At 46.2% G+C, this 21,252-nt stretch overlaps 1 protein-coding gene across 1 annotated transcript in view; it reads left to right on the top strand.

Moving 5' to 3' along the window:
- The first annotated feature begins 514 nt into the window (after nt 1–514).
- The window catches only part of ARFGEF1 (ARF guanine nucleotide exchange factor 1), a 1,973,034-nt gene continuing 1,952,296 nt past the window's right edge, over nt 515–21,252 (top strand). Inside the window, exon 1 of the mRNA XM_069621149.1 lies at nt 515–937. Within this exon, the coding sequence (XP_069477250.1) occupies nt 814–937 (124 nt within the window). The 5' untranslated portion in view covers nt 515–813. The remainder of the gene's footprint in view (nt 938–21,252) is intronic.

Genomic DNA, 21,252 nt, shown 5'->3' with positions numbered 1-21,252 from the left:
GGACAAAATCATTTTTGAAATGTTATTGGGTGCCAAGGTCACACCTTCGCCCCAGCTACACCCTAAAGTGTTGCAGGACATTACTGGCACGCCCCAGTTTCGTGACCCCCCCACCAAAGTTGGTGTTGTACCTTTTCAAATTGCTGAGAGCCGGTGCTTATTCCTCTTTCCCCTAATATATATATATATCTCCCCTTGTCCTCGTGTCTATCCTTTTTCGCCTTATGTTTCGCTCAGTTGTTCTTATCTCCGCATTACGTTGCTCCTCATTGTTCATGTACACCCCTATTTGATTCTGCTCCTTCCGATGTGTTCAGCCCTTCATGTCTGCTGTAACTTGTCTCCAACCCATGTACTCCTGGCCTCACGTCCTTCCTCACCTTTTGGCTGCCCTCCTCCCTCGGAGCCTCTTCTCTCACCTCCTCCCTTGGCCCTGGGCTCACCTCCTCCTCCTCCTCCCTCCCTCCCTCTCTCTCTCCTCCTCCCTCCCTCCCTGGGCCGGTGCGCTCTCCGGCTGCTGCTGCTTCTACGCTGTGTGTGACGTAGCTTCCTTCCAACATGGCGAGCGCAGGTCGCTGCTGATGCTGGAGCCGGCCATTTCCGTGTGTCATCGGTATACAGTGCCCCCTGGCAGCCTCGGCTCTGACCCCGGAGTGCGTGCGGCTGGGCATGGCCCTGGGCGGGCGGCAGGGCCAGTGAGCTGCGCGCTGCTACGGGTGCGAGCGGGACCATCGCACAGCGCAGGGCAGCGGAGGAGGAGGAGGCCGGGGCTGCGGGAGGCAGGAGCCCGGGATCCGCAGCCCCGCCGCGCCCATGCATGAGGGCAAGAAGACCAAGAACATGTTTCTGACCCGCGCCCTGGAGAAGATCCTTGCCGATAAAGAGGTGAAGAAGGCACATCACTCCCAGCTGCGGAAAGCCTGCGAGGTGGCGCTAGGTAAGAGAGAGGGGGCGCCCTGCCGCCTCACACCCTACCCGGAAGAGAGCCTCAGCTGTCACACCTGAGTATGAATTCACCACTCGCCCTCATCATCCCAAACCTGAGCTCCATCCGCCACCTGTCTGCCCACACCACAGTCACCGCCTCGCTCATGCCTGCCCTCCCCCCTGTCACACAACACCTCAGTTAAACCGCATCACTGTGTTCGTCCTATCCCCATTGCCATCAAGCTCGCAAGCCGTCATCTCTGTCTAGCCTTGAATCACTACAGAAGGATTTCTGAATTGTCAGTCCTCAGATCTTTCTGGACTGACAAACCTGTCAACTGTCACGCTTTCTCTTGCCGTCCCACCCTCGGCCATGCCACCTCATGCCAGTACTTGCCTGGCCTTTTTTCCGAATTGCCACCAATCTTTTCAACCAGGTTCACGCTATATCACCTCACACCTGTGATCTGTTTGCACCCGTCTCTATCACTTCTGAACAGTTTCTCCCGTATGCATTCACCCCAGTCGGTGCTCACCACCCTGTTTCCTTCGCTGCTGTCTACTCTGGTGCATGTCACCTCCCACCCGTGTCTACTATCAGCCGTCGGCCTCCTCCCCCCGTGACACGATTGCCTTTAACCGTCGCCTGTTTATCTTCTCCAGTGTCACCGTTCTGCTGGGCCCTTGTGTTGTCACCTAGATGGTCTTTCAACTATATACCACCAATGCGAGCTCAGCTCTACCATCAGAGCATAACCACCTCAACCCTGACTGGGTTTGTTTACACAGTCTCCTCGTGCTACGTGTATCGCCCAAAAACACGCGCTTGACCTGGCCCTCTTCTGTTCCCTTTCTAGCCGAGGCTGTCATGGCCACTTCTTGATCAGAATGTCTTTTTTTTCTCATTCCCCTACTTAATTATTCGAACCAGACATTCATGTCTATCCACTACACCATTGACCACACTCCTTAAATCAGCACCACATCTTAACCCGCAGGGTCATCCACTTAACTATTTCTCTAGGGTACCCTAACACTACCATAGTACCATGTTATTGTGATGGCTCCCCTGTTATCCATACCCCACGTTCCGCACAACTATCACCTGGAATTTAGTCAGGCTGCACAGAACCACTGTCCCTTTTCATCCCATTTGGCTTCTGACATTACTTTCATCCTCTGCAAAGCTCTTTCTACAGTTGAATATCTTTGTCCCAGACCTTTTTGTACCTTTTTAGGAACTTTGGGTTTCACCCTAAATTACCCAGGGTAATTCAGACGTGGACCCCTTGCTCACTGTGCTTAGAGAGGCAGAGCTTCACCTCACTGATGATGTCCGACTAGACCGAAACACGTGTCTGGGCTTGCTGTTGGTACTCTTGTTCAGAAGAGAATTGCCTGGCATTTTGGTGCTGGACTGTCCTTGTGGGTGGGACAGAGGCTGATATGTAAATGGTTATTGCTCCTCTGTGAAAGGTACAGTGAGCTAAGATGTGCTTGTAGACCCTCCTGGTTGGGCACCTCCCCATAGAACAGGTTCTTGGTAGAGAGGCTCCTATAAATATATCGCCCAAAAGATTCCCCCCCCCCACCCTTGATACCCTGTATTTTTTTTTAGCTCATCCTTTCGTTACCCATCACCCTATCCCACCTCTAAACTCGCATGCCACGTCAGCAGCATGCAACCTGTCACTTCACCCAGTTAAAACTCCACTGAAACCAGGTCCGGCAGAAGATATGGGGGGCGGGGGCATTTCAAAATTATGTTTGGGGGCCTCTTTGTCTGCAACTAGGAAACCTGCCTGCATATGTTCACAACACAAATGTATTTCTCTGGTGTAGTTTTAAGGTTTACAGATGCAAAAGTGCAATGGAAAATGGTTCACACGGTTTCTTGCGGCAGAAACAGTTTAATTTGGTGCAGTTTTGTGTCTGGGGGTGTGGGGCTTAACACTCAATTAATATATAAGATATGGAATGGGAGAATTAATTCAGTGCAACCTAGGAAAAGGACTTTGGGGATGCAGTTCTGTGGTACATGCACTAAAACGGAGAATGTGTTTCCTAATGCATATTCCAATGGGTGATTTACCTGGTTTTATCATTAGCACAAACCCCACTTTGAACTTCATTAATCTCCAGCCGCTGTCTCATGCCACCAAAGAGCTGAATGCAGGGTAAAGCATGTCTGTGATTACTGAACACCTTTTGGAGAGGTCTGTCTGTAGCCAACAAATGTACGTTTAAAGTGACACACCCTTTAGTTTGTGAACACCGAGGCCACCTTAAAGAATATGTGCACACCATCAACCCACCCTTGAGAATTTATTTTGTGGCCAAATCTTAGATAAAGTAATGGAGGGAGCGAGTGAATAGGTTCTGATAATAACTTCATCGCTTGAACCCCAAATGACCACTTATCAAAAGCAAATAAGCTTCAGTGGTCTGTCACAAGGTGCCCCAAGGTGTGGGAACGCATTTCAAGTACAAGGACTAAAGGGCCCTAATGCTGGGGGCTGATTTTAACATCTCTCCCATCCATTTTGCTTTTTGCCCACATACCTGTACTTTCTGCACCCTCTTTTCACCCTTCACCCACCTCTCGCCACAGTAACCTCTTGTTGCCATTGTGTCACCTCACCTTTGTCACCAAACTTGCATTTCGCACACCTCTTGGGATTATAGGTTTGTACACTATTTGTGCTTGACCTAATCTTAGGTGTCCCATTTAGTTAGACCACCTTTGACCTGACCCTGCAGGTATAGTGGACCTTGAGGCCCCTGCACCGTCTTCGTTGCTTGCAGTTCCACTTCCACCACAGAAGAGGCCGCTCTTGGTAGGCCTGGGAGGTTGCTGGCTTGTCCTGCTGTCACCATACCCGCCCTCCCTGCCATTCCTCCTCCCGTCTGTCCCAGCATTGTACTTCGCACAATCACTGTTGAAAGAATCCCGGTCGCTCGATAATGTGAAAAGCAAAGGCTGGGCGAGCTGCAGCGCTTGATGGTTTTAGAGAAGTCTGCTCCAGTAATCAGGGGCGTTGCTAGGGGGGCTAAGGGGGCTGTAGCCCCTGATATTTTGGCTGTAGCCCCTGATAGAATCTCAGGAGCTACAGCCAAAAGACTAGCTAGCCCCCAGTCCCAACAATTCCGACATCAGCATAGCCCCGGGTCTTTTCCAGACCTAGCAACTCCCCTCCCAGTAATCCAAATGTTTTCTCTTATTTGGCACCGCGGGCTGGCAATATTTACATGTTCTTTTACCAAGCGCCACCTTCGATTGGCAGCGCTAAAGCACACGTTTTCTGTAAAATTACAGTGCTTATTCTAAGAGGCTCTGCGTGAGAGACCCAGAGACCTGCTCCGCGGCCATGGAATAATCCCAGCCTGTCAGGGACCCGCCTGAGAGGTCGGGGAAAGGCTGCGCTCGTTGTTGTTGGGGAAGGGACCGAGTTGGTGTCACGCAGGCTTTGTTGGCTGGGGTCTCAGGAATTGTGGCAGTCCCTCGTAAGATGCACCTGCTGGAATCGTGTATTGTGGTCCGGCACGCTGTAATACAACTATATGTTTGTTTCCTAAAAGAAGGCGTATCTGTTGAGTTTGAGATATTGTGGACAATTGCAATTTGTTGGCCCATTTCCGACCACGATTGTTGAGGCATCTACATTTTAAAACTATGATATTGTATATGCTGTATGTGCATCTCTGACTGGCGTATTTGCTGATCACGTTGCCGATGAAGGTGGAATTGTGCGTGTTTGTATCTGATCCGAACGAAGAAGGCGGGTGGCGGGCATGTGTCAGGCACGAGAAGAGAACAAGAGACGCTCGCCTCGGAAAGAACAGTACAGTATTTATCACACGCATCATTTAAAATGTATGCCTGGTATCAAGTGGATTTATCCAAAGTTTGATCGGAAGGAAACGTGCACTGGGACTGCGAGGGGCTGAACGAGACTCTGCCGTTATGTCGGGGTAAGGTGGAGAGCTAGCTATTCCTGGCTAGTGCTGGTTTCTGTTGTTGGAAAGCATTGCAGAGCTACTGCGGTGGCACGGGAGCACAATGCAGACAGGAGAGCGCTCAGAGCATGCAGTGCACCCCCTCAGGATTCCCAGGCTGTTGCAGACATGACTAATCACTGAAAGGCAAGCCAGAGACAGTGTGTTTGATAATAGGATTACAATATGTTGGAGGCATTCGCTGTTGGTGGTTTACATAACGAAATGTTTTATAAAGTGGAATTGAATGGTAGTAGGCAGGATCAATTTGGCTACGTTGGTGAGCTGAATTTCTGTTGGCAAAAAAAAAAATTCTCTTCCGGGGCTTATGAAGCGATCGAAATAAACATCTTATTTGCAGGACCTAAAAGCAGCTCTTGGGATGGCAGCCTCCTCTCCTCTCCTCTCTCACTCATGCCTGACTGTCTATCTGCGCAGGGCTGGCCTTAGGGCAGGGTGGGCCGGGCGACTTGCCCCGACAGGGCGCCATGAGCCCCCTGCCACGTCAGCTTGGGGGAGTCTTTCAAGGGCTCCCCGAGCTGGCGTAGTGGGAGAAGGTGCTATAGGCGCTCTTTTGTTATTAAATGCGCCCGCAGTGGTGGGGCGCATTTAATAACTATAGGGTACCTCCCCACTCCGACGCAGGAGTGAGGTGGTTTGCATTGGAATGGGGTGCTCGTGCATTAGCATGAGTGCCCTATTTCAGTAATTAACCCCCTGCTAAGGTGCCGGTGCAGGGAGTTTAAAAAAAAATGTGGTGCTCCTGGCTGCCCGCCCTCCCCCTGTTGACCAGGGGCTCACGGTGGCCGCCAATTCGCTGAGGGCCTTGCTGCTGCTAACGCCGGCCCGCGAATCTGCGATTCAGGATTGATACACCTCCAACGATCTCTGCCTTAATGTCAGTAAGACTGAGATCCTTCTCATTGGGATCCCTGCACACACTTTCCCCCTCTCACTCTGGCCACCCTCCTTGGGCCCTTTTCCTTCGCCTTTCTTTTGGGCAAAAAACGTTGGTGTCATCAACGACTTCACTCTCTCCTTCTCCCCTCACACCCTCTCTCCTTCTCCCCTCATATCACAGACCTTTCCAAAAAGTCCCACTACCAGATGCACCTCCTCAGAGATATTCTTTCTTTTCTATCTTTCCCCCAGAAGCTCACTGTATCCAGAGCCCTTGTTTTCTCTAGGCTGGTCTACTGCAACAGCCTCTTTCTCAATCTGCCTTCCTCTGCAACTCATCCAGAACAGGACTGCAAGACTTGTCCCTGGTCTCAAGCCCATGTACCGTAAAGCTCCAGCCTTGAAATCTCTTCACTGACTACAAGGATCAAGTTCAAGAACTTCTGCATCGTCCACAAGGTTTTCTGGGGCTGGGGCCCACACTATATCCAACTCTCCCTCCCGAAACACCTCCTTTCTCGAGCCCTTCTCTCAGCTACCTCCAACTCTCTGAGGGTCAGACGCTTTTCCAGGCTGAGAGTCCGGGGTAGATCTCTCTCCTCTGTAGGTGCCTCCCTGCCCCTCTCAAACTTGAGCCGGACCACCTGAAGTTCTGGAAGCAGCTGAATTGTCTCCCTCGTTCTTTCTCTCGCTCTCTCCTTTTCTCTCCCCCCCCCCTGCTGAGCTACCTGTCTGCTGCGCTGACTGGTGGTGGCCTGGCTACTCTAAGAGTCTCACTTGGTACCAGTCGTCACTGCCTCCGGGACTACCGCGCACTTGGGGGCTGTAACTTTAACCCTACAGTCCCTTACCTCTGTGCCCTTATTGTTAGCATTGCTGCACTTCTCCTTTCCCTCTCCCTTGTACTTCCCCATCGTCTTCCCCCACCTGCACTTGCGCTATTGCACTTGCACAATCTGAATGACACAAGGCATAGTAAGATTTTGTTTTGTTCTCCCTCCCTTGTCTTATCGCGCCTAGAAACACGTGTGTACAGGCGCGTTATAAATGACTAATATCATATCATACCTACTAAGCAGGATCTACCTCTGGGGCACCAGGAGTTATTATAAAGTATGCCGCAAATTTAACTCCCAAATGAGATGCAAACTATAACCTTGTGTCCCTCCCTCACAGATAACCGGTAATGCTTTACATGTATTCTAGATGTTTCTTGATGCTCGTTTATATACATTCATCTAGAATTAATTTTGCATGGGTATGTTTGTTTGGCGTCACTTTGCCCGGGGAGCCAAATGTAGCTCCTGGTCGTGTCAATCCAACCAGGATCTTCTACGGTGTAACCAGGAGCTAAATAGCTCTCAGCAATTTGAACCCTGGTTACGCATTCTTAGTTAATAACTTGCTTCTATCAACAGAAGCTCCTGGAAATATTTGCCTCTCCCGACTTTACCTTCTTACTCATGAACGATTCCGGAAACCAGTGAATGGGTACTTGGGTACAGGTAAGGCAGAATCTCTAGGTGGGTGTATGGAGATGTTGTCTCTGCAAAGTTTGTTTTAACTAATTCACACAATAAATAAATAAATAATAGATGTCTTTCCACACACAGGTACACCCTTTGTAGTGTGTTTGTAGACCTCTTTTGAGGGTTCTTTAAATCCTGAGTGAAAACATCCCACCCACGTTCCTTTATTTGTTATTATTTCAAATGTTTTATTCATTATTTATTCATTATTTGTTATAAAGCATTATGTTCCAGATCAATGGTCGAAATTGTGATCATTCCGACAAATCAAATTTACATAACAACCAAAATAACAATGCAAACAGCAGCTTGTCATATTTTCCAGGTAATCGTACATCAAGTCAAATATATGTAGGTATCGTCTCCCGCCATTTGATAATTGCTTCCAATATTTCTGCACGTTCCACCATCTTTAGCAGGGCGGTGCCTTCACACATGTCTGCACCGATTTTGCTCAAATACAGTTAGTAGTCACTGCCATTACATTTAGCTTTCCCATTTCATTCAAGGGGGACTGTCATCTGAGGGGAAAAACAATGCTTGTACAAGGGAATTCCAGGCCTCCATGTTATCTGTGGTCTTACCGAAATCTCTTTTTAGGGCTCTATATCACTCCGCAGTTTCATCTGTGAACCATCTCTTCATATCCTTAGGCTTGCGCCAATCTGGCTTTAGACCAAGGCACGGCACTAAAGCACACCTCCTTGATTTAAACATTCAAATGGATGAGGCTAAAGATAAAGGTAACCTCGATATCCTCTTACTGCTGGACCTCCCAGCAGCGTTCGATCTTGTTGACCACCAGATCCTTACCCAACACCTCACCACAGCTGCCTCGTTCTCCCCAGACGCCGCAAGCTGGATTAAATCCTTTCTATCAAACAGAACAACAAGGGTCTTTGCACCTACAGCTTCTGCCATATCTAGTACCTATCTTTTGTGGAGTCCCGCAGGGCTCTTCTGTCTCCCCCCACTCCTTACAATACATTCACAAAGCTCCTCTTTGACCACCATGACAGCTTGGGTGTCACCTAAACAAAAGTGTGGATACTCGCCCAGCAAAACGAATTCAGGTCAGACTGTCTTACCCTAGTAGTTACAGACTACTTACAACTCTGCCCTGCTCTTAGTTTACTGTGCTGATCAAACAGTATAATTATTTATGTGGCCAGTGACTGGGTTGCCATAGGGACTTTTGTCCTCCCACCTGTATGTACTCTTTTTCTCACTGTATATTCCTCATTGTATATTTTTAGACCGCCGGCATGCTGACCTGATATGTAACACGGGTTAACTGCCAACTATCATTTCTCTTCTTTTATTGTATTTGTATAAACCTCCTAAGTATAAGCGCCCAGATAACCCAGGGTTAGGTGCGCGCTACAAATAATAAACTAAACCAAACCATATGACATCGGTCCGGTCTTATTTTTCCGTGACATGGCTATCCTACGTTTTGCCAATAGCACCATTAACGTCGCTATGTTTAGCATTCTTTGATCGTGGACATACATCAGGGGTCCATTTGAAACTGGTCACACCAGTTTTCTCCAATTTCCGGCTGATCAACTCCCCAAAAACCTTGAATCACCGGACACCTCCAAAGCCTATGCATGAGCCCTGCCAAATTAGTACCACACCATGGCCGATTGGGAGATGCCTGTGTATCTGTGTATTAAACCTCGTCAATCTATACAGCATCATATACATCCTATGTAGAGCATTCAGCTGCACTAATCTATGTCTTACATTCCTTGAGACCCGTTTCACATATATCAAGGCATTATACCATTCCTCATCCTCTATAGTTCGGTCCAAGTCATTTTCCCATGCTAGCTTAACCCGGAGTGTCTTATCCCCATGCCAGACAACAATCTATCATATATTCTGGACACTAGTCTCCAACCATCCTCCAGCTCATACATCAAAGCAAGCTCTTTGTCCCTTTTTGGCTCTGCAGGAAATTCCGGCCACACCCCTTTGGATATTTTCATCCATCTCGTGTACATCATGAATCGTCCCAGATATAACCCGTGCTCTACCCTTGTCTCAGAGAATCCCCTTAATGTCCCATCTTTAGAGACATCTCCCCAAGTGGCGAGTCCCAGGTTTTTCCACAGCCTCATGCTCTCAAGTTCCCTTCTATCCCAACCCATGGTCGCCAACAGAATACTATGTGTAGAGTATGGGTTGCGTATCTTAAGTTACTTAAACACCCTAGTCCATATCAGTCTGCCCAGCAATAAGAGAGTAAATAAGTTTACACGGCAGACAGTTCTACGGTATCCAGAAGGCCTCTTTCAGCAGAACTGGCGTAATAGCTGTCTGCAAAGAAAGAGGAAAGAGGATCCAAAATGGAACCCTCCCGTCCCCTGCACACCGTAATGATGCGTCAAAAGACGCCTTAATGTAAATTCAAGGAAATTGTGATAAGTATCAACATTACATACATTTTAGTGGGAAAGAGCATATTTAATTGAAACTAATAATGCAATCCATTCTTTAAATATAGAAAACAGGTGTGTTTTATTCCAAACGCAAAAGACAGAGAAACTTCAGTTCATTTCATTGAGGGCGGCTGACGCGTTTCGAGAAGTATATTCTCTTCTTCATGAGCCAGAATTTATGTATAGGAACTAAATGTAAAAAATGTAGAGAAAATAAAGAAAAAGAACAATCAGGATAGTGTTGCTACACAATCGCTTCCACAACCTATAAAATCTTTATCGTCATGCAGTCGAATTCTGCCAGAAAAATGACACACACAGTATCTCAACAAACATATTATCAGCAACGGAAACCTCTTCGAATTAGGATAACACAATTTTGGATTGAGATATATCCAAAGCCACAAGCAAACAGAATCAACAATGGCCAAATGGTCAATTCAAAAAGGGCAGGTTCAGAAAAAATGAATGTTCTTAAAAAGGCGGAAAGATGCTCACCATTCCTCCAAAAAGTCCTTTATGTAAGTGCATTTAGAGGTGACTCTGTGAGAACAGAGGGTTTAATTGAACAGTGAATACTGAAGTGGTTAAGCGTGAAGCAGATGTCCAATGGGCTGCAATAGATAATGTGAGTGATCTATTGTCAGTACAATGTCACTAAGAGATAGCCCAGTTGGTCTACAATAAAAGGACAAGATATAAAATACAGGCACTCACCCTGGCGAGGTGAATGTCTGCCTACGGTCGTCTGGGTCTTGTGAAATGGGCGCCGTGTTATTATAAATCGAGTGCTGGTTAAAGCACAGTGGCAGGACCTGTGGGAAACCAAAGGTGCTGCGTGTTAGATTGTGAGCGAGCGCGTGTATACAAAATAATGAATTGATTGTTAACTCTGTAAGAGCAATGGAACTTACTGTTAGTCCAGCGAATGCAATCTTCAAAGCATGCAACCTATACCCGGCGTGCAGTAATCCCGTGTGGACCACGCAGCTCGGTCGTGGGTGTGTGTTCGTTAGTAGAGATTGTTGCTAGGGGAGAGACGCTTACCGTGAAGCAAAGGAGACCCTCTTGCATGCATTGGGAGGTCCGTATAGTGCGTGGTGTATCGAAATAGATGACAGACTCACAGTGGAGTTCACGTTAAGAACTTTTGCAACCCGGCAGCCATGTTTGAAAATATATCCCATCCAGATAATGGGTAAAAGGTACAGGAGGAGATATGAATTTGGCAATATGGAATATAAATCGGATCACCTAATGAGAGAGATCCAAAAATAGAGGTTGAGGTTGGGTGGCTTTGCATTTACAAGATGTACAGAGAGATTATGTGGCTGATATGACAGATCCAATTACATTATGTAGACAATTTCCACATGGTGGTGATGTTCATGTATTGATGTATTCAAAGACAGAGAGGCAATCACTGTGTATACAGTTATATACATTATTAGATTACCTAATGAAGTTTCTAGACAGTAGTAAAGTGCAGATACTTATAATGTGAAGTGGGCAGAGGCAGGTCCTGATTGAAAAGAAGGAGAAATTAGACGTGAAAACCTTTTCAGATGAAACACTTGAAAGAGACCCCTAGGGAGTAGTGTGTTTAATGCATGAATCCAGTATTTCTCTCTACGGGAAAGTATTGATTGGTAGTCACCACCCCTATAAGGTTTTTTAACTACTTCTAGGACTTGAAATTTAATCTGAGCCACAGTGTGGTTGTTCTCCATAAAGTGTCTCGAGAGCGGTGATTTCATGTTTTTGCATTTGATGTTCAATTTGTGCTCTGTAAGTCTTTCTTTGACGGATCTTGTAGTTTGTCCCACATAGTTTGCCACACGGGCATTTGATCGCATAGATCACCCCAGTGGACATACAGGTGGCATAGTGTTGTAGTTTGATGTTTTTGCCTGTGTGTGGATGAATGATATGGTCACCTTCGGTGACATTGTTGCAGTGTGAGCAGCAGAGGCAGGGGAAAGTTCCCATTTTTTTGGTTTGTAAAACCATTTGTTTGTCCTTAGGAGGTATTTCTGCTCTGACGAGTTTCTGAGATTCTTGCCACGTCTGAAGGCAATCAAGGGTGCTTTGGGGAAAAGTTCTTTGAGTGTCTGATCATTATGGAGAATGTTCCAATGTTTTCTGATGCTTTTTCCTATTTGGAAACTCTGTCTGGACTATTTAGTAATATGCAGTAAAGGTGTTTCCTTGGTTTTTATTTTGGGGACAAGGAGCTGTTCTTTACTGATGAGTTCTGATCTTTCTTTGGCTTCCTCTAGGATTGACTCTGGGTATCCTCTGGCTTCAAATTTCTCAAATAGTCTACTGCTTTCTGTGTCCAGGTCTGCAGGATCTGAAATTATGCGTTTCATTCTCAAATTTTGGCTGCATGGTAGACTCTACAACATTGATTTAGGGTGATGACTTGTGAAATGCAACAGATTATTTGCGTCGGTCGGTTTATGGTATACGGTTTTCCTTAATTTCCATGTCCACATCCAAAAAGTGTATATGAGGTGATCCTACCTCCATGGTAAATTTGATGTTATCGTGGATGGTGTTCATGTAATTGAAGAAAGAGTCCAGTTCATCGCGTGTCCCGCACCAGATACCGAAAATGTCATCGATATATCGTTTCCATATTGGGATCTTGTATGACCACTCCGGGTGATCCACCACGTGTTGGTGTTCCAGTCTGTACATAAATGTGTTGGTGTAAACTGGGGCCATAGAGGAACCCATCGAGGTGGCAGTTGTCTGTAGAAAAAATTTCCCTTGAAATCTAAAATAGCTATTGTAGAGTATAATGTCCAAAAATTTCAAAATCAAATTCTTGTTACCAATAGTATTAGAGCTATTGGAGATTAGCCATTGGACTGCTCTGATGCCTTCATCGTGGGGGACATATGGGGACATATGTGTATAAGCTACACACATCCATGGTAAAGATTATACAGTCGGCACTCAAAGCTGTGATCTCTTGAATACAGTTTAGAAAGTCGGTTGTATCTCTCAGATATGTGGGAGTATCTTGGACAGGTTTTTGAAGTGATCTGTCCACATAGATAGCTAAGGGATAGCTGTCTGCATCAGTACAATATCTATTGACAGCCACCAAGCCAGACACTGCATTTGGGCGGCCAAGTAGTATAATTCAGACCATGGATGCCTCCAGTAACTTTACCCCTGAATGGTGTGCCCCAGACTGGGGTGCTAGAAGTAGAAAATCACTTACCAGTGCTGTTGTTTTTTCTTGACCGAACTTCTGAAGGTAAAAAAGCTGGGTGACAAAACCGCTCCTCCCAGCGCTTCCAGGTGCAGTTGAAACTGGTGCGCCAGTGGTGATCGGACCCCACATACTCAAGACAGAGTTAATGGGATTCTGATGCTGCATAGTGATGCCCACACAAAGAGCAAGACACAGGCCCCTTTTTACCCTGCATAGACTGTCGGGGGGGAAAAAATAACTGCGAAGCACAGGTCAGGGGAGAATGATCTGACAAGAAAAAAGAACATCAAAAAGGCCAGCTGATACCATATGAATGTGATCCCAACCGCATGGAGGAAAGGGCTGAAGGGCGAGGTCATGGTCGGGTAATGGGGAGATGGGGCAGAGGCAACGCATGTGCCTGTCCCCATGTAAAAAATCAAAAAGGACAAGAAATGTTTTGGTGATACAAAAACCACTCTGATCTTGTCCCGTAGACTGGAGGAAAGGGACCAGGACATAGAAGTATGGCTAAAACATATACTGTAAGTGATCATTAGAAATTAACATTGCCAAATGTTAAAGACATTGATTACAATGTCAGTACAATGTATGTCTTTTGATAGCTGGGCAGAGGGGATGGTCGAGGAACAAAGGACTACGGAGGCAGGCGAGTCCCAACGTGGCACCCCACATATTAATCCAATAGCAAACGGTCCACGGGGAACACATTTTAAAATACACATTCTAACAAACGGTAACTTAAGATCACTATGCCCCCCAGCCCCCTTACCTATTCCTCAACCCCACTGAAAACATCAGAGGAGAAGAACCGGGAAGGATGACGTACTAACAGGGCAAGAAAAGACAGAAAGAAAAGAACAGGAAAAGAAAAACATGGAAAGCAAATGAAGGAACTACATTGGAACAAACCCTCAAAAGAGAAACAATATAATGCCTATAAAACACCCTGAAACAGATGCCTCAAACCCTGGGTGTAATCATCCAATTTTTTTGTAGGTGCACACCTCACTCTACCCGACGTATGCAGTGCCTCGCTTGTAGGAACAGCCGAACCACCAACTACATCGTCAGAATATGTTAAGACTCCAAACCGCACAGTTGACCTCATGTCGGCAGAGACAGAACACTCTGTGCTATCAACAGTATCAGACGCATCATCCACACCCACCAGGGGACCAAACAACCCACCAACCGCGGGCAAAACCTCAAAACTTGGAACACCTTCATCCCCACGATCAGGGAACCCATCATCAGTCCACCAAGCACCCGACACATCCTATCACACAGTTCTCTGTTTACTCCAAACTGTAGCATCCGACAAGCTGACATAACTGTGACAAACCCCAACTACGTTTCTCGGAGGTAGAAACACTGGTAACATCTTCCTCAGTAAACGAGGACTCCTCATGCTTACAACATCACCCACACAAGCTACTCTCTCGCACTGTCCCTTGTTGATCCTGTCGGCGATATCCTTCTGCTTCTCCCTTGCCAACTTCACCACTCGTTTCAAATTCACCTTTAACTGGGTACCCTCACCTAGCCAAACAGGCTGGATCCTTTCACTTAGTAATCTACCCTTCATGAGCTCAAACTGAGAACAACCCGTCAATCTGCTGGTGGTGTCCCTGTGTTCCTTCACCCCTTCCGCTAAACAAACCTCCAATCAAGCCCATTGCCAAAGACAACTGAACTGCCTCCTTCAAATGTGTTTGCATGTTCCACCAACCATTGGTGCTTGGATTGTACAATGCTGTCCTGTGATGCACCACACCCCTTTTCCTCGTAAAACTGTCCTCTCCCATGAAACAAATTGAACCCCATTATCAGTCACTTATGCTATCTGGCACCCCTTCACTGTCAAAAACCCCTTTCAAAAACCCTACCCCCTACTCAGTGGTCACCGTCCGCATAGGGGCATATACTATCCACCTTGAGGTATAGTCAATCAAAACCATGATATATTTGTCATCCCCACCCAAAACATCAAAAGGTCCCATGACATCCAGAGCCACCTTGCTACAAACACTATCTGGAACATAGGCAGGATGCACAGGCTGCGACCTAACCACCTGATGTTTGTCACTAACCGCGCAAGGAACACAATCTCTCGGTGCCCGCTTAACATCCCCATGCATACCGGCCACCAATAAGACTCTCTTAGTCTCCTTTTTGTCAAAGTCCGTCCAAGGTGCCCCTCATGGGCCAATGCTACAAGAGCGAGGGGGAACCACCCTGTCACCTCTTGATATACTCTAAGGCTCATCAGCCAGTTCATTCGCAACCAAAGCATACTTTTTGCTCACTTGCATATCAGTGATCACAGACAACCTCTCCTTCTGGCCCTTCCTAAGCCACAACAACTCCAGCTCTTTCCTAACCTCTTCCCACCACACCTCCCTGTCTATAGCCGTAACTGCGCACGCCACTTGTGTCTGACATCCCCAATTTCATTCACCATGCTGTCATCACTATTACCCTGCACAGGCAGGCAAAATAGCCAAACTGCGACCGCATTCCTCTGGCCCGGAACGTATTCCACCACAAAATTGTATTTTTACTCCCACCATCCATCGTCACATAAGGTAAACCCCACAACAATCTCCGGAAATACTTTGACAGAGAAGCGTTGGCCGTATGTTGGGAGTCAATCACCCAATAACTATTTTCTGGATCCTGAAACACTCTGGAGACGAAAGCTATAGTCCTGTACTCCCCCCCCCCCCCCCCCCCGCCCTCCCTCATTCCATTGTGTCAAAACGGCACCCAGACCAACCTCGCTAGCATCCACAGTCGACACCGTGCTGGCTTTTCAGATTAAAAGTCAACAATGAAGGCGCTTCATCTACACACTTCCTCACTGGGTCAAACTCCGTTTGGCACTCCGTAGTCCAGTCAAACGTTATTTTTTCTTTTGCAAACCCCTTATGTGAATCATTTTCTCCCCATAGTTGGGGATAAATCTTACGTAAAATTCGGCCATCCTCAAAATTGATTGTAACTGTTCCTTGGACAAAGGGTACAATACAAGAAGTGCAGCTTGTAACTGATTCCATTTAAGGTTGTTACGCCCCTTACCAGTTTCTACTTGGTAGCATTTGGAACAGTTTAGAAGGTGAATGGATATTTTTGTAGGGGAATTTTCTGATGTCATAAACGTAGTGTTCATTGGTTACTGCCATAGGTACTGAGCCCACAAAGCAATTATCCCTTCTTATGTCCATATCGGATGTCCCACCAGAATGAAGGGTTGGGCTGCATTTCTACTTGGTAGCATTTGGAACAGTTTAGAAGGTGAATGGATATTTTTGTAGGGGAATTTTCTGATGTCATAAACGTAGTGTTCATTGGTTACTGCCATAGGTACTGAGCCCACAAAGCAATTATCCCTTCTTATGTCCATATCGGATGTCCCACCAGAATGAAGGGTTGGGCTGCATTTGGGTGAAGAGGGTAACAACTGCTGTATGTTATTTGGCATTTGTATAGTGCCTACTGCTATTGTTATGGCCTCGAAGGGGGGGGTGTGGTGGGTGGGTGGGGGGTGTGGTGGTGGGGGGGGTGGTGTGTGTGTGTGTGTGTGTGTGTGTGTGTGTGTGTGTGTGTGTGTGTGTGTGTGTGATAGATAACCAGCCATAGCCTGATCGAAGATGGGTCGGGTATGGTTAGGTCCCTAACGGCAGCCCCTATTATAAGGTGTGGGACGGGTGCTGTGTCCATTTGTCAAAGGAGTCGAGTTATGTGAACAACTGGACCACATTTTTCGTGGGACTTAGCTGTATTCTATGAGTGTTGGCGCTCAGCCAGAGGGCAATGTATGTTTAGTGTAGAGTATAGTCACATGGTGTGCATGTCAAATGTGTGAGGCTATGTGTAATGCAATCTAAGTTATGAGCCCTAGTGAGGCACAATCCAAGTTTGGCAAAATACAGACAGTAGCATGATTGCAACAGTAATTTAAGTGGGGAACCCAGGCCCACAAACGGCAAGAGTTGTAAAATGCAAATATTGGCAAGATTCAGTCGGTGACGTCCCTTACCTGGAAGTAGCTGTAGATGCATACCTTGGCTGCCTGCAGGGCTGGGGCACCAGGGAAAACGGGGATGGTAGGCACCCTACGGAAAGCACCTTTTGCCTATGCCCTTCGCAGGCTGTGTAGGGGGGAGAGGTTCAAACGTGGTGTTCCCAGTCTCGTGACCTGGGGAAGCACCAATCGGATGTGGCCAGCGCAGGCGGGGGAGGTGGTGGAGGATTCTCTGAGGAGCTGTGGAGTGCAGGGAGGCTGCCAGAGGCCCAAAAAAATGGGAAAAGAAGAACAAATAAAGAGAAAGGGCTACTCGCGGCCGGATCCTTCCCAAGAGTCCAGGGAGCGGGGCTATGGCTAGACCTTATGCGGTCCTTTGGTGTGTAGTTATTCGGTTGCTTTGGCCGTACGTTAGCTGGGTATTACTACACTGGTTTCAAGAAACTCTAAAGTGTCAGGAGAAGCTGTGCGTTGTACCATTTTTTTTTAACCAGAAAATTGAAGTGTTTATTCCCATGCCTGTGAAGATGTCTAGAAAGAAACTCCACATGCCCAAGCAAATCAACTTTCTCACTTTGGCACTAGTTAATGTGGTGTCCTGCATGCCTCAATGACTTGATACAGCCGTCATGTGTGTATGGGTTTGGGATAAGGGACGGGTGGGTTGGGGCACCATACCACCAGATGGCTGCTATGGTCTTCTCTCTAGCACCATTCTCTTTGAAGCGTGCAACCACAAAGGCCACTTGCCTGCAAACTGGTGGAATGATTAAGGGCCCCTCAATGGATAATAATTCTCAGAGGAGCTCTGATGGTTTGACATCAGTCAGCAAGCCAGTTAGAAGGAAAATGTCTGGCACACAGATGTACAATTTCATTTAATACACATTCCCCTACCTACTTTATGTTTACCCCTACATAATTGTTTTACCCCTCCCCACGTAGCTTCATCCTTTAAAAATTCCCATTGTTAGACATTCGATGCCAGACGCTGACGACCGATAACACAATTTACACTGACCAGTCGCCAGTACACATATGCATATCCCCTCCCAGTTGGTGCGATATCGGACAGTACTGCTCTGAGACTTATACCTTCTTAATCGCCCACAATTCCTATTAACATATATATCCAGGGGGAAAAAGCAATGATTCTCTTATTCTCGAGGCACACTTAACATTCAAACTTTCTTTTTTTTTAGTAATGCTACGGTCTTCAACATCCTTTTAAAAGCCACTGTTGGATTTTTAGGGTCGGGTGTACTGGTGACCACTCTTTAATTCAAGAACATCGTTTCAAGGTATTTCGGCTCAGAAAGCATATAAAATAAAGTTAAAGAAAACTGTTTTATGCTTGGCAGAACTCCAATATTTATGAAAATTATAACTATGTCCTGAGTTAATGTGGCCTCTGTTGCTTCCTTCTAACGCCACCTGCGCTCTTTAGATGTTTGAAGTACATCAACAATATTTAAAGGACTGCTAATATTATCAATGGTTTAATGTGTACATAGTGATGGCCATTCAACAGAGGTTCGGAACGTTACTGTTTTTGCTAGACACTTTAAATTACAAAAAAGGTCTTCTGGGGTCGTCCTTTCTTGTTCCTTCTCACGTGGCATGGCCGTTTTCCTGTCAGATCTGTGCCCACAGCCTGCTAGCCGCAAAGAGAATTTGGAGAGCTGTCCTTTTCACTTTTGATGTGGGAGTGGAGCAATACTGTTGTATTCATTCTGGATGATATGCACCCCTGAAATGATTCTCCCCATATTTTTCTCTTATGCGAGACCCTGCCCTTCAGAATGTCTAGCTCAACACTCATTATGTGTGTGCACACTGCCGAGTTGTGCACATTTTTAAATCGGCAAAATCTTCCACCGTCACCGATCTAGCTAAAGAGTGGCACTGGTGTGCTTATGAAAACGATGCCAGCACGAAACATTTTTTTGAAACCTGCATAATGACATCTCAACGAATATTATTACAAACCGGGTCTCTTGCCAGAGGCAACTGTGGGAAAAGGACGACAAATTCATAACGAGGCGGCTCTAACGCTAGGCCTCATCGCAGAGGAAATACTGTTATGATTTCAAGATTGCATTATCACGGCTGCTCTCAGACCACAGCCCCTTTTAAACTGTTGCAAACACTTTACAAAATGCCTTCAAATGTTTGAAATATTAATTTCCAATATTCAAAGTATTTTTCTTTACAACATTGATCAGTTTCATTCGTTTGGGTTAACTTTTTTAATTATAATAAATAATTCTTTTTCTTTGCATCTCTGCTAAAGCTCCCCCTATCTGATTGAAACACAAAATTGACAAGTCGTGTATCCCCTTTAAAGAGGTACTATCTTTCTTATTCCAAACCTAAACCTTTTGTCAGAAAATAATATAAGCAGTCAGGTGTAGGTGCCTAAAAAGACTTGTCATTCTTTTGCTTCTAAACCACTGAGACCTTCAAATATTATTTGTCTGACTGTGCTTACCAATTGATGAGAAGTCGTCTAATTTGTCCTACTCTTAGCAGTTGGGGCAGAATAAAGCTTCCCGAACCACCACAGTCAGTGAGGCACAAATCGTAATGCTTTTTAAATCTCAACCAAACAAGACCCTCCAGCTGACCCTGTCTGAGCCTTCTTGGCATCTAATGAAAGCAAGGACCGGGCCAACTGGCAATCATTTAGCTCCATGTATTCAGTCATCATTTTCCTCATTTATCCATGCCTTGTCTACTACCTTAGGCATGCCCCGCTTGGTCTTTCGTATTAAATCCTGTAAAATGCCATCTAACCTGGAGACCAACACTCTTGTTAGTATCTTCATGTCTACATTTAACAATGCCCTGTACATGTACAAGGCACATCCCACGGGGTCTCTACCTTGCTTATAAATTGCAGACATTATGGCCTCCAGAAACGACTGTGGTATTGCTTGTCCTTCCAGAAGACAAGTAAAAAGTGTATTCAGTTTTGGGTCCAGAATGTAGAGATGCCTTTTTGTATAACCAAACTGTGAAACCATCCCTACGTGTAGATTTCCCTGGTTTCGTTCTTGTATTTACTGCTTGAGCTACTCCCTATAAAGGTTAATGCCCACCAGCTAGAGCACATATTCCGTCGGTAGTTTTGGGAGACCAATTTTAGTCACATTCTCTCTTACCGTTGATGAGGGGCACACCTTTGACAATATGTAGAGGCATTCCTAAAAGTTAGCAATATATTCTGCAATCTACCTTGGCTCTTCGCATACGTCCCCTGCTTCTTTATGTATTACTGGGATAAGTCTGTCAGCTCTGTTTTGTGACCCTTGTGACAGCATAGTATTCGCTTTATCATAGAATGTTTGTTTTAAGAAACTCACCTTTCTGTAAACCTCTGACAACTGAAGTGACCTCAGCACATCTCTAAAGGACTTAGTTTGTTCTACCATATTTAAATCCACCGCCCCTCTCAATCTCTATTGATCCTTCAATTTGGCTCTGATCTGAACATCATGGTTGGCTCTTTCATGCTTTTCCCTGGCTAATCCCTCCTCAACAATTCTCTGAATGTAGCTTTACCTGCCACCTCTTCAAAATAGTGTTTTATCTTCTCCCTGGGGATTCCTTCAACAGTGGATCCCTCAACAGTGTTTTGTTGCACTTCCATCTTCTACTGCTTCCGTAAACCGCTATTGGATCAGGTTTCAGAGTGAACAGAAACTATGTGTTTCCTCCAGTAACAAATCAAAACTAGAATAACTAGCGTGGGTTGCTTCAGGTTGGCCTCTCTAGGAACCAACTAATCCAAACCTCCTCAAGAGTGAACAAAATGGGAATAGGCCAAAATGACAGAGTTGAAAAGCCTGAATGTGTGATTTGGCCGAATTTCAGCCATTCGAAATTCCAAACTGCAGAAAATTGTGGCCAAATCACACATTCGGTACTGGGGGCTGCGGGCATGTCACTATATTGTGAGCGGAGGTGTCTGCCGCAGTCGTCCCGGGGGGGGGGCGGGGAAAGAAAGGACCCTGCAGCGATGGTTCCTGATCACGGAAGGGAAAGGGAACGGGCGTTGCAGGGACACAGCGCGTCGGCAGCAAGGTAATTAGGGGAGTGGGGGTGGTGGTGTGGGTTGGGGTGTGGGCCATGTCGGAAATGTTCGGGGGAGAAAAGACCGAAGGTTATTTCGGAAAAATAATCTTGGATCTTTTC

Source organism: Ambystoma mexicanum, chromosome 5q (genome assembly GCF_040938575.1).
Source record: "Ambystoma mexicanum isolate Mex_15411 chromosome 5q, UKY_AmexF1_1, whole genome shotgun sequence".
NCBI classification, from domain to species: Eukaryota; Metazoa; Chordata; class Amphibia; order Caudata; family Ambystomatidae; genus Ambystoma; species Ambystoma mexicanum.
Note: the sequence above shows the minus strand (reverse complement) of the source record. Positions and strands in the feature narration are given on the sequence as shown.